We start from the raw sequence: 17,569 nt of genomic DNA on the forward strand, positions 1-17,569 counted from the left end.
TCATGAACTTTTAGGAAGCTTCCTGGACAGCAGCTGAAACATCTGGCAACAGCTCTATGATCTCTTTTGCTGTAGGATAACTTCTGAGATAGATTTGAATGTCATTATTACATAGTCAGTATTTGGAAGGCAGACACATGGAGCTTCCAGTGACCAGAACTATGTCTGTTTGTCTGTGTGGTATACAGATAATCCTTGACACTAAATACATTGGATGTCCATTTAATGTATACTGCATTAGATTTTAGAGTAGAGTGTGAATAGTGGTAGGACATTTACGCAGAAAATAATGTTTTTCATTTAACAATTACTCACTGTGTACTATTTGTTTTGTAATGTTTGTACTCTAAACTTTGACATGAAAATCAATTATTAAATACCGCGTTACGTTTAATACCACATTACTTAATTTGTAATGTTTGCAGGCTATTTCCAAAGAAACGGTGATGCAGTAGATCAAGAGTCACAAGAAGAAATATTGATTTTTAAAAACTATTTTTCTATGGCATGTTTATATAAAGTTCAATTTGTGCAAATTATATAAGTCTGTAGAAGTCAAAGTATTTTCAGTACTTGTGTGAAAACATGGTAGCTGCCCTGGGCAGTTCCAGCACGTTGTTGCGGTAGCTAGACGATGGAAGCAGTGACATGAGTGCATATCACCTGAATGCTTTGCTTTCAACCTTCGCAAATGTAGATTCATTTACCACTGCCAGTGGCATATTCATACAAGAGCATGAGAACGAGAGTGAATGGTTAAGAGGCTGATAGCGATTATATATAACTGTACAGAATAGGTGCATATTAGTGTTATTTAATGTCAGCTTTTCAGCTGTTTCTTTATCCGTAAACATATTTGCATTTTCCTTTGGCAACATAAAGTCTCTGCGATGCCAAATAAAAGAAGTATCAAATTAACATAGCATTAATTATTAATATGAACTTTAAGTCATAAAATGTACAGAACATTTTAGCTATGGTTTTCTCATACGGTACAGTGGAATATTCATTTAGATTCGTTGTCCAGGGTACATCGTCCACCATCTCTCTTGCGAGTATAATGATCTCTTCAGAGCCTGGAGCACTTTGTGTTCCAAATATACTGATCTCAAGGACAGGAAGTTATTGCTCTCTCACTGCCTGCTTGCTCCTCATCCTGGGACAGAAAGGCTAATTGAAAATCGCATCTCTGTACGTGCAGGCTCAGATTTAGCCAAATGATGGATGGGTGGCTAATTTCATATTTGTTGCTCTACATTTAGCATTTTGCTGGCTGAAAAGAACAATGTCAGGATGTTCCTTTGCATGGCACATTTGTCAGGGAGGTGGTCCAGCTTGTATAGGTAGAGAATTCCTCCTACTTCTGTTCATTGGCATTGCATTTCAGTCTGCAGTTCCCAAGTACGACTGGCCATGTTCAATTTAAATGGTGTTTAATTCAGTGTTATTCCATGTTGGCGGGAAAAGAGAGATTACCTTCGGTTGTAAGGTGGCCACTCAGTGATGAAATATATTTCTTTTCTCAGAGGCTACTGAAATGGGATTAGAGGCTCCTTCAAATCATTCCTATGCTCAGAAGAGCAGGTTTGTTCTCTGACTAAGTGCAGAGCACTGAAAGAGCTTGGAACCAGTGCTTATTGAACACTAGGATTTGAAATCCAAAAAAAAAAAAAAAAAAAAAAAGCATTATATTTAAAGCTTGCAAATCTGAAAACATCATGTGTCTACATTTACGTAAATACTCTTTTATTTAAACTTGAAAATAATGCCAGTTGTATGAGTGAATTTTAATATCAACAAAGCACTGGAGGGAACACACATTTTTGCAGATCAGGTAATAGTTTTAAGGACCACAGTTTATCGGCAATAACAGTGGTTATGATCACAGTGTTACCTTTGCCCTTAAATTGCAGGATAGAAAATAGTTCTGAAAAGGCATAATGGCATGTAAGAAGTAGCAATAATAAAAATGATTCAAAGTTAGCACAAGGATGAGGAAGTCACTCGGGAGTAGTGAGAAAAAGAAGGATAATATTGCCCTTGGCTTGATAATATTACAGAAACAGGAAACACAACATTATAAATTCTGGTTTTTTAAACAACTTTTTTTGGTATTTTTAATTCTGTTAAATCGATGGAGAGTTAGGGAGATGTGGTGGCACAGCAGATATGGCCAGGGCCTGCTCTCTGCTGGGTCTGGGATTCGAGTCCCGCTTGGGTTCCCTTATGACGGACTGGCATCCTGTCCTGGGTGTGACCCCCCCCCCCCAGCCTTGCGTCTTGTATTGCCGGGTTAGGCTTCGGTTCGCCGCGACCCCGCTTGGGACAAGTGGTTTCAGCCAGTGTGTATATGTGTGTGTGTGTGTGTGTGTGTGTGTGTATGTGTGTATGTAGTGAAGAGGTTTAGTTTAACTTAAAGGGACAGAGTGAAACTGTAAAGAGGTCAGCTTGTGTACTGCAATGGAAGTGTCTATATGGCAGCAGTAATGGAGGGGCTGGAAGTTTTTCCAAAACTGTGCAAATTTATAAGATGATTAAGCTCAAAACGAGTAGGAAGGGACAAGCTCCTTGCATTTTCTGAGTAACTGAGCAAGGTCTGGGAATAAAATAACAGTAAGCCATCATGTAAAATACCTCTCATTATATCCGATCACAACAACTTATTTGAATTATTGCATACTATGATTTGTATTTCTACAAGAACTCTCACAGTCACTGCATGCTTTAAAACTGAAGAACAATAAGTGAAAATTATGCACGCTTCTAATAAATCCCTAGAATTATTAGCTTGCCTAAAACCACACACACACACACACACACACACACACACACACACACACACATTTTCAGAACCGCTTGTCCCATACGGGGTCGCGGGGAACCGGAGCCTACCCGGTAACACAAGGCGCAAGGCCGGAGGGGGAGGGAACACACCCAGGACGGGACGCCAGTCCATCGCAGGGCACCCCAAGCAGGACTTGAACCCCAGACCCACCAGAGAGCAGGACTGTGGTCCAACCCACTGCGCCACCGCGCCCCCCTCTGTCTAAAACTATTAGTTATAAAATGTACCTATGGAGGCCATCCACTCATTTATCATTTTCATTTTTATAATCATTTATTCAATAATGGATGCAGAGGAGCCTATTGCAGGAAGTGTGTAAAGTCATGTACACTGAGCATGAGAAAGTAGGTCACAGGCACACACACACTTACACATTTCCTGACATTAGGGACAGCAGGCAGCACAGTGGCTGGAGCTGTGTCCTTACAACCTGATGGTCCTTGCCTTCAATCCCACTCCTGCTGTGTGTTTCACTTGATCAAAGTTCTCACCCTAAACTGCAGCATCTCTAACCTCTATGAATCTCGAGTTTGCTTGTCTACCATTTTAACTGTCCTTGGACAAAGTTGTGTCAGCTAAAGAAATAATAATTATTCATTAATAAATAATATTAATAAGAATGAAAAAAAACAACGATCATTATCATACACGCACAATACTTGTGAGCCAGAAATGTTGATTTAATCTGAGCCCAGTGTCCTTTCTCTGACAAAAAAGTCTCACTGTACATTGCAGCTGGACAACAGTCCATGGGTTTCTTGCTGCTGGACTTTGAGTAAATAGGTGATATGGTGAAGAGGTCTTGAAAGTCACTTGTGCTCAGTGCATCTAGGAGTTTTCCGTTTGTTTTTCAGGTGCGGTTAGTGGCACAGATTATGCTCTGTCATGCAGATCAGATTTTTTATTGCCTTTTTCCTTTTAATTCCTGATACACTGCGCTAAAATGTACCTTTCGCATTGCACAGCAGCAACATTCTGAATTTGTCTTGCTCTCTGACAGAAAGTGTAAACACTATTTTCCTTAAAATGACTTGTCTAAATAATGTGTGAACTTTGAACAAAATTTTGAGAGATGTATATACAATTCAATACATGTATATGAAGGTGGTGGCGGCGCAGTGGGTTGGACCAGGTCCTGCTCTCCAGTAGGTCTGGGGTTCGAGTCCCGCTTGGGGTGCCTTGCGACAGACTGGCGTCCCATTCTCGGTATGTCCCCTGGCCCTACGCCCTGTGTTGCTGGGTAGGCTCCGGTTCCCCATGACCCCGTATGGGACAAGTGGTTCAGAAAATGTGTGTGTGTGTGTGTGTGTGTGTGTGTATACATGTATATGCTGCATTTGTGCCTCATTCAGAAGTGCTTACTAACAATTTTAGTAATAAAGCTGTTCCTATAGTTTATCAAATTTTTCTCATTTTTACCTTACACTTAATGATATTGAGAAACATGAAAGTCCACAAAATTTCTCTCTGCTTTCACTGACAAATTTCCAATATGTTCTACAGTATCTCTCCTGTAAGAAATAGCAAGCGAACGATAGCTCTAGGGTTCAGATTGTAACCTCAGGGGGGTCAGCTGTACAGTGCAGTTGACCTCATTCATTTAGCTGAGATTAAGACCTCAGAAAACTAAAGACAATGTTCTGATTAATGAATATTGGATTACATCCTGCAAGTGGACGTGATGGGAATGCAGAGCACTTTTGGGGCTGGATTACTGAGCCCACAGGTCAAGTGTCTCACAGTATTTATTGAGTTTACCCAGTCTCTCTGCTGCCTTCACTACCAGCATTATTTAAATAACATTTCAAGAATGGTATGTGCTCATGTACAGCTCTGGCTATTAAGTCTTCCCCATTGTGCTACAGCTGCAAGGGGGGGTCGCATGGTATTAAGCAGGAATCCCATACAAATGCAGACAAAAAAAGTACCTGAGACATTTTCTGCACTTCTAAAAATCATGACTAATTCTTACCTCTACTTCATAATCAATTGCAAAATTCCTGGAAGCATTAACAACACAACATGTCTATATAACAGTTTTTTCTGGATTCAGCTATTTTTTCTGCAGAACTTTATGTGCGTCATCTGATGTTTAGTTTAATAGCTGAAGTATAAAATGTCATTGTTCCAGAAAATTGCAGTTTAAAACCTGGTCAAAAACTTTAAAAGTTTCAAATAAATGTATTTGCATATAAGCTGTTTTCATATTTTTATTACTGTTTTTGCATGGGGGATCTTATTGTTGTGAAGAACTTAAAATCTCAAAAAGGTACTTCTAGGTACACAAATATATGTTCCTGTATATTGTATGGGGGCATTGGGGATGTGGTGCCGCGGCGGATTCAGCCGGTGCCTGCTGTGTGGCGGGTCTAGGGTTCGAACCCTGCTTGGAGTGCCTTGTGATGGACTGGCATCCTGTCCAGGTTGTGTCCTCTCCCCCTCCAGCCCATTCGCCTCAACCCCACTCGGGGCAAGCAGCTGTACACATTGTGTGTATTTATGTATTTGTACATAGTGTAAGCAGTTTTCATTACTGTTTTTTGCATAGGGATCTTATTGCTGTGAAAAACTTAAAATCCCAAAAAGGTAGTTCTGTCCAAGCACAAATATGTTCCTGTATATTGTATGGGGGGTGTGTCCCCCCTCCGACCAGCTCTATGCCCTGCGCTGCCGGGTTAGGCTCTGATTTGCTGTGACCCCGCTTGGGACAACCAGTTGTTGACAATGTTTGTTTGTACATTGTATGCAGTTGAATTTACAGAATAAACCTGAAATTCACATGTATCCATGCAGTTACCCTGAGTAAGAAGTTCCATGTGTGTTTCTAGGGAATGTCCTATACACAGTTGTTGATATAGCATAAAGAGAGTAACAATATCCCCACAGTAACAGTAATCTGATGGCAAATATTTTCCACTACAATTATCATTTATCCAGTAATTGTTGCTACTTGCTTACAGTTTTTCTGAGTTCCTTTATTTGCTTTAGTTGCTTAAAAGTAACTTGAACAGGTAATATTTGTCCAATGACTTTTAAAGAACAATAGAACATATAATTGGTAAAGGTCACAGTGATAAGTATACTGTAGTTTGTATGGTCTCTTGCTTCAAATTGAGATTAATATGTTGCATCACTTTCACAGTGTGTTTTCCCATGTGTATTTGTGTTCTTACCTCCTTGAAAAAGAACTGAATGGAACAAATGTACAAAACCTAATTTTTACTGCTGCTGCCAGGTCTGGCAGCTGAACTGTATATTTGACAGCTGAAAAGGACAGCATGTAACATAGAAATGAAGTAACCAGATTCTTATTGAAAAGGAACCACCTGTACAAAAAAATCTTGTTTCTATAAACTTTCTTAAAATTTAAATCTGTTTATTTCAACATTTAATACAAACACATAGTTATATAATAATGATATGTTTAAGGACACAAAAATGCAGGGTTAAAAATTGTAATAAATGAGTAAATTAATTAAAAATTAATTGAAAAACACAACCTAAGTAATAAGACAGCATGCAGTATTGTATGTGGTTCAAGTCCTAAGCAAGGTTCTGTTATTGTGCCCTTGAAAGAGGTGCATACATTGCTTGTGTAATTTATTCAGCTGTGAAAATGGATTAAAAACAATTTGTAAAAAGTGTAATAGTTCATGTTTTCACAAGAAATGTCTTTTGTGTCTGACCACAGCAAGAGAGGAAAATGTAGCCACCTTCCGTGGTTCTGAGTACTTCTGCTACGACCTGTCACAGAACCCCATCCAAAGCAGCAGTGATGAGATCACACTCTCCTTCAAGACATGGCAACGCAACGGTCTCATTCTGCACACGGGCAAGTCAGCTGATTATGTGAACCTAGCGCTGAAGGCTGGTGCCGTCTCCCTTGTCATCAACCTGGGCTCTGGGGCTTTTGAGGCCATCGTGGAGCCCGTCAATGGCAAATTCAACGATAACGCGTGGCATGATGTCAAGGTCACGCGCAACCTGCGACAGGTAGGGACCACATGCCATGGGTAAAGTAACACTTGAAGTCCATGTCAACACAAAATGCGTGTAGCAGGGCAATTAACAGTGTATTGCTGGAGGTGGAAAATTCCAGCTCTCAAGGGGACCACAGCATCTACAGGTGTTACCTGTCAATTAAGGGTTGGCATATTTGGTGCACCAGGTGATGTCACTCCTGTAAAATTAGGGTCCCAAGAAAGCTCTGAAGATATGAGGTAGAATTAAAACCTGCACACCCTCCAACCCATGAGGCCTGGAATTTGCCAACTACACCATAGTGTTACATGTAAATTATATCAGGGTGTCATCATTTGTGTAGCAAAGAACAATACATAGGCTCAGTGCTATCCTTTTTAAATCGTTTACATAGCCTTGTTTGTCAGTCAGTGTATAATGTGCTTATGTTTCGTCTCCTTATTTTGTTTACAACTCTGATGTCCAAGAGCACCTATTTCCCTCCTGATTTCACCCATATTTTGCTTCACTTTTTGCTTCCTCAAGCAGACACTTCTGTCAGAAGCCATTACTAGCTTGATGGCTTTGGGAGACTGACTGTGTCCTCTAGATATTCACTTCAATCTCAGGACTGTGAGTTTAAGGTATAATGCAGGCACAGGTTCAGTCATTTATTGTCTCTATACTCCAGACCAATCTCCAAGCAACAAAATCATAAAATATTCAAGGCTGTTACATTTTTCTGAGTATTTTACTATTGTACTTTATTAAGTTGCAATTTAAGGATTGCCCAATTAAAGCTAACAGAGAAGTGCTGTTTATTTGATCTGAGAGAGTATCAGCTTTCTCAGAATGTATTGATTTTTCTTAGGGTGTAGGTTTTGGGTTTCTGGGTACATCTAGATTTTACATTATCATGGCTCATATAAATTTTTTATGCAAGACAAGCACAATAGTTTATCCTCAAATGTGGACAATAGGGAATTTAAATTTCAGATGAATTATAAAATCAAGCATGAATAAAAAACCTTTTGTTGTAACCTCTATCAGTTAAAGAGAATTAGTCAGTCATTGAGTCCAGTGAATGGATATTTTGTCACAGATTTGTTTGGCTGACATTTAGTTAAACTTGCAAGTTAAGGAGCTTTTTGGATTGAAAATACGGTTTGCACTTTTGGAGAAGTTATACAAGTAAGTGTTTCATCTTTTATTTAATGTTTGAAATTGCAATATATATATTAAAAAAAAGAAGAAAAAAATAAAACGGGTGTCTGTAGGACATTCAGGGATGGGATTTGAACTTAGGCCTCTACACTCGTATTTTCTCTATTTCCTGCTCTTTTTCTGTCTCCCTCCTTGCTTTATAAGACTAATATAAACCATTTTGATTCATGGAACAAATCATTGTTTTACTAACCGTTACCTAACCTGTTAATGTACTAACACCCTAATTCTCCATCACTGTTGTCATTTTGAGTTACACCATTTTATTAACAACCGTTCTGTTCACTATTTTTAATTTCCTTTCTTCCCCCTTTTCCGCAAAGCAATCAGGCATTGGACACGCTATGGTAAACAAACTACATTGTCTGGTAGATATCATTCTTATTGTCTTTTTTTGGGTTTGCAGTGTGTTTCTTCCCTCCCTTATTTCGTTGACTTTTATTTGTTGACATTTATCCAAAAATTGAGGAAATGGGGTTGGTAATCCTTGGCTTCTTGACTTTCCAGATTTACCTCTTCACATGTCTATTTTTTTTCAACACTTTTTTCCTTCACCACTGCTTTTCTCTTTTTCTTCTTTAGTTTGGATTTGTATAATTCTTCCAAAAAATAAAAACATAAATGAATGAATGAATTAATTAATTAAAACCTTTCAGATTAGAATTTTGCAGGGCTTGCTGTTCCAAAGCCTCCACATTTCGTTTACCACCAACGCTGGCGAAAACTGGCAGAAGCTTTCCACGAAACAACGGCAACCAAAACCAAATGAAAAATTCTAAGTGAACCTTGGGGATAAATAAATAACTAAATAAGTGAATAACTTCAACACGGGAGCTCTGACAGTTGTTTTTAGCGTACTCTCTGCATGGCATGCATAAATCTCACTGAAACATCCCCCAGGGCCTCCATAAACCTGACATCAGCTCACCTATATTAAGTAGCAGCTCACCTGCTTGGCTGCCTCTGCCCTCTGTGCATGCTGGTGAATACACATCTTTCTGTTTTGTTTTTGTCTCATTGTTCCCTTCTGTGGTCCCTGCATGCACCTTTTCCTCCTGCTTTGTGAATACATCCTTTATTTTCCATAATAACTAAACTTTTTCATGTTATTGAAATACTGGTTTGCTTATTTGTGACATTAGTAGACATCCCCCACCCTTTAGTAATGCATGTTTGTTAATAAAACTCCAAATTATAGCTAAAACTAAAACAAGTGCAAATAATTTGTCCTTGGTTGAACCATTTACTAACCCTCTCCAACCTAAACTAATCAATAACAAAATAAAATCATTTTCTTGCCTCCATCAAAGATAAAGAAAATATTGTGCTCTAATATTTTCTTTACCTGTCTGTTGACCTTGAAAAAAAAAAAAAAAAAAAAAGAAAAACAAAAAGAACAAGAAATAAACTTCACTTATCCAAATAAGACACCCAAGGTATGGAGACTGGTCATACGAAACGAAATGAAAAATTGAATCGTAACAAGAAATACGTTTTTAAAAATTGGTTCCTACTTGGTCACATTTGGGCTATATGTCCCGCTGCCCCCTTCAAACAGGTGACTATATCCGTGGATGGCATCCTGACCACCACAGGCTACACCCAGGAAGACTACACCATGCTTGGATCGGATGACTTCTTCTACGTGGGAGGAAGCCCAAGCACAGCCGACTTACCTGGCTCTCCTGTCAGCAACAATTTCATGGGCTGCCTGAAAGAGGTAAACTTGTTATCAAGTCATCTCTTGTACATTGCACTGCATCTAAGACCTGCTCAACCAAGACACTGGAAAATGACATGAGGTTTCTGGGCAGGAGAGATCTGAAAGAGCATGATTAATTCAATAATATTTATCTTCTGAAGAAGTAAATCCTGTCTTCTGCTTCTACTATGCTCTCAAAATGCAATTTAGATGAATATTTTTTAACAGATGTAAAATTACCGTCATATAAATGGGACTTCCAGTTTTCAGGCAATATCATTCCCTAGAACTTACTAAAACGGCTGGATAAGAATTAGAATATAGAATATTAGTTGACAAGCGTTTGCAGAAACACTCCTAGAATAATGTGGAAACATTAAAAATGGGTAAAATGTAATATTTTTCAATATTTTACTTTACGTGACAGTTCTGAAATGAAGCACATAAACTATATCGGTCAGAAAGTACTATCTAATTAGATTGAACAATAGTGCATTTGATTCAGTGTAGTATGTGTAGAATATTTGTACAGGTTATTTTCCTCTTGGACAATATACTAGTGGGTACTTCACTGTATACATTACAATACACTAACACATGGCCATCTTATAGTACCTGGGCTGTTAAGGCACATGTTGAAATCCGGCTCAGTCTGTGCAGAGTTTGCATGTTCTCCTTCTGTCTCCATAGGTTTCCACATTATAATCTGCTAAAAGTAAATAAGCAGGCAGGTTCTGCAGTGCTTGCATGTTGGCTTATAGTATTTTTTTCACAACCCTCAATGCACTTCAGCACAAATAATTTTACATTTACAGTATATTGGTATTATTTATTTAGTTGATGCTTTACAATACTGTTTTGTACACTTACATGCAGCTGTATACCCATTACAACAGGGCATTCTCAATGGAATACTTCATGCTAAGTACCTTTCTGAAAGGTACAGCAACATGAGTATACTTAAAGTCTGGAACTTTTACAGGATAACTCAGCTGGCTTAACCACTATGCTACCCAATAGTTGGGAGCAATTCTCCTCCCTTATGGATTTTAAACCTTTATTCAGCTTTAATTTCCTCTAGTTATATGATGAAACACAGAAACATGAATAAGCACCTAAGTAATGTGCTGTGTACTTTTCCAGAACACTCAGTTTATATGAGCAGCTGACTGTGTATTTCACCTTTTGGACTACTGTCATCACTTCACTTGGCTTGAATCCTTGGTGATATTTCACCCCAGATTTGGTGCAGTTACGGACTGAATATTTAACATGGACTGATAAATGGGAATAGAATCTTGTAGTGGGATAATTGATGCAAATTCTTAAAATTTGGATAAGTAAATGTCCAGTTGCTGAGTATCTGTGTACTAGAGGATGAGTGTAGTTTAGTCTTCATCTTATCAAAATCCATGCATGTTTAATTCACTGAACACCCCTGCTAATTCAGAGGGAAAAAAATCCTGCTGCAGTTATGTATATATGCAATATCTCCAAGCAATAACTTGTATTATAATTTCATAAGAGTTAGCCATATTTTATTGTAGCAATTTTTTTCTAGTCAATGACAGCATTTTACAAATTCATTGTTTAAAACATTGAAGAGAATGCAATCCTTTGTTTCAGTATATGCCTCAGTGTATTTGTGTCTGTGTGTGTACTGTCCCATGGTAGAGTGACAGTTGGCCTCAAGAAAGCACACTCTTGTGATGTTGACAAAAAACTGCAATCATTTCCAAAGCTTGCTGCAACACCTCCAGTGCTCCATGAGCCCATCTGCTTGATTTTCAGTAATGAACTCTGATGCTGATGACATGTTGCTCTGTTTTTTGAACTGTGTGTCATCTCCATGTGCTTTCCCTGCCCTTTGCTCTACATTGCTGAAATGATGCTCCACAGTAATGTATGTGGGCACTTTTTCCCTTGCGTGTGTTTGCTGAGCTTCAACAAAGATGGCAATTTGTACAGTTTTTCACCCAGTTCGGTCTGCGCGCACACCCCCTGCCCAACCCATGTTCACTTTGGCCCCCTTCCCTAGGCTGGGATGCCTGCATGACCAACCAACAACCTCAAATCATCTCTGATCATCATCCTCTCTCCTAAAGGTTTCCAGATGAAAACAAAATGCCTGTAATAACATCATAATGGAAGGTCACCTTGAAGTTGTTCTTTTATCTTTTGACAACCTGGGCCTGCTCCTGAGTTTATGCCCTCGTTTTCCACACAGAGCTATTAATATTAATTTTTTACCTTGTGACTTGTGATGCCTCTCTCTCCCTCAGCTGTCAAATGACAGGGTCTGTGCTTTATAACCACGGTATCAAATAGGATCCCATTTGTATTAGGTTTGCACAAAACAATTTTTTCCTCTATTTCCCCAATGGAGGACAGTCAATGATCTAGTGCTTCGACTGACTTTGGAATTATAATATAGATTTAAGAAGATATTGCACTTTGATGAAATAAAGACTGAGGGTTCATATTCATGTGGTTAAACAGAAATCAGAATACACACGCACACACACACACACACACACACACACACACACACACACATTTTCCGAACCGCTTGTCCCATACGGGGTCGTGGGGAACCGGAGCCTACCCGGTAACACAGGACGTAAGGCTGGAGGGGGAGGGGACGCACCCAGGACAGGACGCCAGTCCGTCGCAAGGCACCACAAGTGGGACTCGAACCCCAGACCCACTAGAGAGCAGGACCCAGTCCAACCCACTGCGCCACCGCGCCCCCCATCGAAATCAGAATACCAACATTTAAATCCAAAATGACTTCCCTTAATGCATAACAAGCATAAACGAAGCTCATGAAGGGAATTTATGTCTAAATATCTCTTCTTTACCAATATTTTCAATGGGGAAACAAAAATAAAGCCAAAAACTATCTATTGCTGTTACCACATACACCTTATGGGATATGTTACAGTAATCTTACACCAGAATGATAATAGACTATAATAAACTTAAAAAAAAAAAACAGATAATAGAAAATATGTTTATGAAAAGTATATAAGTCGCTTATAAATATTTTAAAAACTGCTAAAAATACCAATACACCAACAAAATTCCAAGAAGAATACCAAAACACAGGAAATTAATAAATATGCATACGGATTCCCCAACAAATAGCTCCACGCTTTTTGTGTTCATGTGGATTTCCTCCAGCTGTTTCATTTTCCTCTCATTCCTCCCCTCGATTGGAGGATGATTGTATGGAGTTTAGTGTGAGTAGCATGGTAACTCACACTGGATAAAGGTTTGTCCTAAATTCTAGTTAATTATTATTGTACCTCATTTTGGAAAAAAAGCATCTGCTACATTAATAAATGTAAATGTCATGACATCAGAAAAAAAGAGAAGTTAGGTAGCCGTGGACTGTTGAGCACACACAGGGCTGAGTTGTTTGGTCACAAACTTTTCAACACCACATGAGGTGTCATGTTCAACACATCAGGAGAGAGAGACTGTGTGAACAGCATGTTTAAATAGGTTATCTGCTGACCCTGATAGGTGGGCACTTATGACTGGCAGGTAGGTTTACCTCTGACCTTGACATTCTACTATTGTTTTCATGGGGTTTCCCAGAAGCTTTTGTTATCAATAAAATTATTGATAATATTGTTTTTATTATTTCTACAATTAGTATGTATTGCAGACAGTCAGAAAAGCATTTCACTACACGTTGTACTAAATATGGTTGTGTATGTGACAAATAAAGTTTGAATTTCAAGCTTACGTCTTGCTGGCTGGAGAGAGCTTGTACGCATACATTCCTTACATCTGACTGCGTGGTAGTCCTTGGCGATGTATACAACTGTTTCTCCTTACTTCCCTTGCTTTGTCTGCTGCTGGATCTGGCAAGATTCTTCATGCTGTCTGTCTGGAAACTATGCCCGGTGCTTCCTTCATGTGCTGATCTTACTGATAGTGGGTTGCGTCTCCTCACTGTGAGCAGGTGTTTGTGTACTCGCATCAGGTTTTCTGCTTTGTGTCCCACATAGTGGTATTCACCATTGTCATAGTTACTATGTCTTAGGTAACATTCATCTTGCCAACCACAAGTCAGTGATGGTTTGTGTGGTGTTTTGCATTGGCGTGCTGCTAGTTGGCATTCGAGGTTTTGTGATGCGATTTAAGAGATAATAGAAAAGAAGAGTAGAGAGAGTTTGTGCATGTGGTGATGTTTGCTTTGTGTGTTCCATGCATGTTTGTTTTGCTTATTAAAATCTTTGAAGAATAATTTCTCTACACAACACAACAAAATTTGAGGACGGTATTCTGGTTCAAGAATGCAATCAGCAGCAAGCCATCCATGTGGGATACAGTTGTCAAGGAACAAATTGTCTCACATTTTGCTTCATGGAGGGACACAAACCTTGAACACACACACATACACAATGTCTACAACCACATATCCTGAGTGGGGTTGAGGTGAACCAGAGCCTAACCTGGCAACACAGGGCACAAGGCTGAAGGGGGAGGGTACACACTCTGGACGGGGCACCAGTGCGCCCACAGACTTTACATTTTTACTGATTTCTGCATGTCCATAGTTTCTTATCCTTCACTAGTTTCCCTGGTCCTTGGCCCTGTGGACTCATCCTGCCCAGATATCATACTTGATCACCCACCAGACTGGGGCTACAAAGTTGGCAGCTAAAAGGATGGTTTCTGTCAGTGCTGTGCAAAAGTCAAGGAAGTACATCTGCTTTATTGTTCTTTAACCCTAGTTGGTATGTGATGCTAAAGCGGAAGAGTACAAAGAACAAGGTCTACCTAACCCTAACCTGGATGGCATCCATGAGTACCCTTTTAGGTGACAAATTATAGTAACTCCACAGTGCCATTTTGAAAATGTACAGTTTTCTCCGTTAAAATATAGCTTATTCTCCAAAAAAAAAATCACTCTCATGGTTGTGACAATAAATACAATAAACGAGCTTTATACCAAAAAAAAAAAATTTTCCTCAGTATTCACTGTTGCATGTCTCTCAGCATGCAAGTTGCGGCATAGTGGTGCAGCAGTTAGTGCTATTGTCTCACAGCATCAGGACAGTGCAGCTTTGATCCTCACTCAGCCTGTGTGGAGCTTGTATGTTTTTCCCGTGTTTCCTCTTGGTGCTGCAGTTCCCTCCCACAGTCCAGTGACACAGTTCAAGTGAACTGATGACTCTAAATTGCTTGTAGTGTGTGTGTGTGTGTGTGTGTGTGTGTGTGTGTGTGTGTGTGTGTGTGTGTGTGTGTGTTGCTCTGCTGTATGGATGAGTGATTCACTGTAGGTAATGTACAACAGAGTATCTAATATTGTAAGTTACCCAGGGTGAAAAGGTGTCAGCAAAATGCTATAGTGTTCACTGTAGGTCGCATTGGAGAAAAGTCTCCTAATTAATGAATATAAACACTAAGTACAAAATATAATTTTGTTGATTATGTTTTACATAGGGATTTAACCTGACATGATTACTGTTGACTTTTGTGTTCTAAAGTACTAAGAACAGCATCTTTGTAAAGTATGATTATACTGTTATGGGCTCTCAATAAGTCTACTCAGTTTGACTCATTCAAATTGGGTTTATACTAGTGATTGGAGGTCAGTTTTCCATAGTAATTATTTACCATTTGGATATGTCAGTCAAAACAATAACTCTGTCCCTGCACTGATTCCACCAAAACTTTGACATAGGCACTGAACACATTATCTGTACTCCAAAAAGGAAATGATGCAGTGGCCTATGGCTCTCTCACTGTTCTCTCTGGGTCACTGGTGGAGAAAGAGTAGATTTGCCAGACAGATGGCCCAGCTTGGACCCGTATACAGCTGATTCGTTTGGATCAGCCCTGCAAGAAGGATAAAGTCTGGTGTTGGACTTGGAATGAGGAACTAGGTCTACCACAGAAACAGCTGGTGCAGTTTTACCATTGTCACTTTGCAAGCTGGAATTTTCATTGGCCAAGTGCTGGGTGAAAAAAAAAAAAAAAAAAAAACATTTACAAACAAAACAAAGGCAACTTCAAAGCAGTCTTCTACGAGGAGATACAGTACTGGACTTTGAAAGCCATTAGCCCATTCCTAGAGAGTAGCACCCTTCATATAATGTAACTACCTGCATTACTGAAGAGTGTCATGTTCGAGCAGGAACAGATGTTTATTGTAAATCCGTTGAAAGATGGCCGAGAGGTGAGGCAAGATCCACAAGAGGGGTGTTCACCACTGACGAGGAAGCAGGGATAGTGTGGAGTATCTGTAGTGAATTGATCCTGTGTTGCTGCAAGAGCCGGTTAGCCGTTCTTTTTGACGGGGGGCAATCAAATGACCCATGTACTAAAGATTGTCACATTTGAATGGGAACAGATGTTCATTGGAAATAGTTGGGGATAATGGGAATTGTGGGAAAAATGTGAAATAGTTCAACTGCCGTAGGAGCTAACAGGGATTATAAGGGGGTGAGTGCTTGCTTGCACAGTGTGAAAGGGCTGGTTTCAGGTGCAGGTCCTTGAGGAAAAGGGGTCCTCAGCCCGAGACCATTATTTCCATTGATAGGTGTTGATACTTTTTGCTGTGTGCCACTGTTTCAATAAACATTCATAATGAACAGTGTCTGTGCATCCTTCTTGACTGCATCTGATCCCAGAGCACCGTGCGCTACAGCAGTGTGTTGCTATTTCTTCATGAATGCAATTGGAGCGATCATTTTGGTCTTTTCAGTTCCCTCAGTCCAAATACTGTACCTGCATTTTTTAAGTATTAATTTATTTAGTGCCAGAATTTATTTTGCAGTGTAAAACTACTTTGGTTTGTATGTATTCATTTCAGCAGTATTTTAGTTGATTTTTGCCCCTGAAAGCCAGTGTACACAGAGTGTTTTGCCTGAATGACCATAGTCTGTCACTTGGTTTTGTCCATGACCTCTGAGGCTGAACAAGCCTCACTGCAGAATATTCAAGACAGTTTATATGGGCAATGTCTCTGTTTAAATTTGGAGGGAAAGGAAACAGTAGCAGTCTAGCATCTTGCAACAGTGCCATATTGTCACTGACACTGTAACACAGCTCTCATTAGCACTGAACACTGAACTGGTGAATGGATGAGTGACCTATTGTAAGGAGTGTACAGTACTAGCAGTGTAAGTCACTTTGGTGAATAAGGTGTGTGGGCTGATAGCACTGCATAGAGCTCATTGGAAGTTGCTTTGGAGAAAAGCATCTGCTAAATAAATATATGTAAATAAATACATGTAATGTAAATGTAATGTAATTAACAATATCTTAGGCTATATTACATCAAGGTTGTAAATTACCAACTTTTTGGGTCTCTGAGCAGATAAGATTTGCAACGAAGAGATGTAACATTCTTTCTGCTCGGAGAAAATATGTATATTTTATGTGTTTGAAGCATGCTTTTTATACACAGTTGTGCCTAACAAACTGGCTACCTTTTTCTTTTCTGGTTACTGTGAAATTTTTGTTTGCCATTTTTGTGATGGTGCCAGAATCCTGTTTGGTGCATAATCAAATGTAATCAAAAAGCACTCACATTCCCCGTGGCAAACAGTAAGGTTCTGCTGAGCACCCAACAAAAATGAGTAGGCATAGATGTGACCTACTGTGACAAGTGTGACTAGCGGTGTCTGATGCTGTAGAGTGGAAAGGAAGGGCAGTGTTCCCTTAAACTCTGGATTCCCTGAAACTTATAATTATAACCATGCAACAGACAGAGGCCGGCTCAGGTGGGTGCTCGTGCTCCTTTTATTCACTCAGGCGCAATGACAGAAGACGGGGGGGGAACGGGGGCACCGGGAACAGGTATTCGGGGTCAGGAC

At 39.5% G+C, this 17,569-nt stretch overlaps 1 protein-coding gene across 6 annotated transcripts in view; it reads left to right on the forward strand.

Moving 5' to 3' along the window:
- The window catches only part of LOC108922314 (neurexin-3b-like), a 370,501-nt gene that overhangs the window by 89,155 nt on the left and 263,777 nt on the right, over nt 1–17,569 (forward strand). For 2 of the 6 annotated variants that reach the window (XM_018732376.2, XM_018732379.2), the window contains exons 2-4: nt 6,541–6,838; nt 8,353–8,397; nt 9,588–9,749. In XM_018732376.2, coding sequence (XP_018587892.1) covers nt 6,541–6,838; nt 8,353–8,397; nt 9,588–9,749 — 505 coding nt within the window. Of the gene's footprint in view, nt 1–6,536; nt 6,839–8,352; nt 8,398–9,587; nt 9,750–17,569 lie in introns of all 6 variants that reach the window. The other 4 variants (XM_018732378.2, XM_018732380.2, XM_018732374.2 and 1 more) reach the window with 2 other exon arrangements.

This window comes from Scleropages formosus, chromosome 1, assembly GCF_900964775.1.
Source record: "Scleropages formosus chromosome 1, fSclFor1.1, whole genome shotgun sequence".
Classification (NCBI taxonomy): Eukaryota; Metazoa; Chordata; class Actinopteri; order Osteoglossiformes; family Osteoglossidae; genus Scleropages; species Scleropages formosus.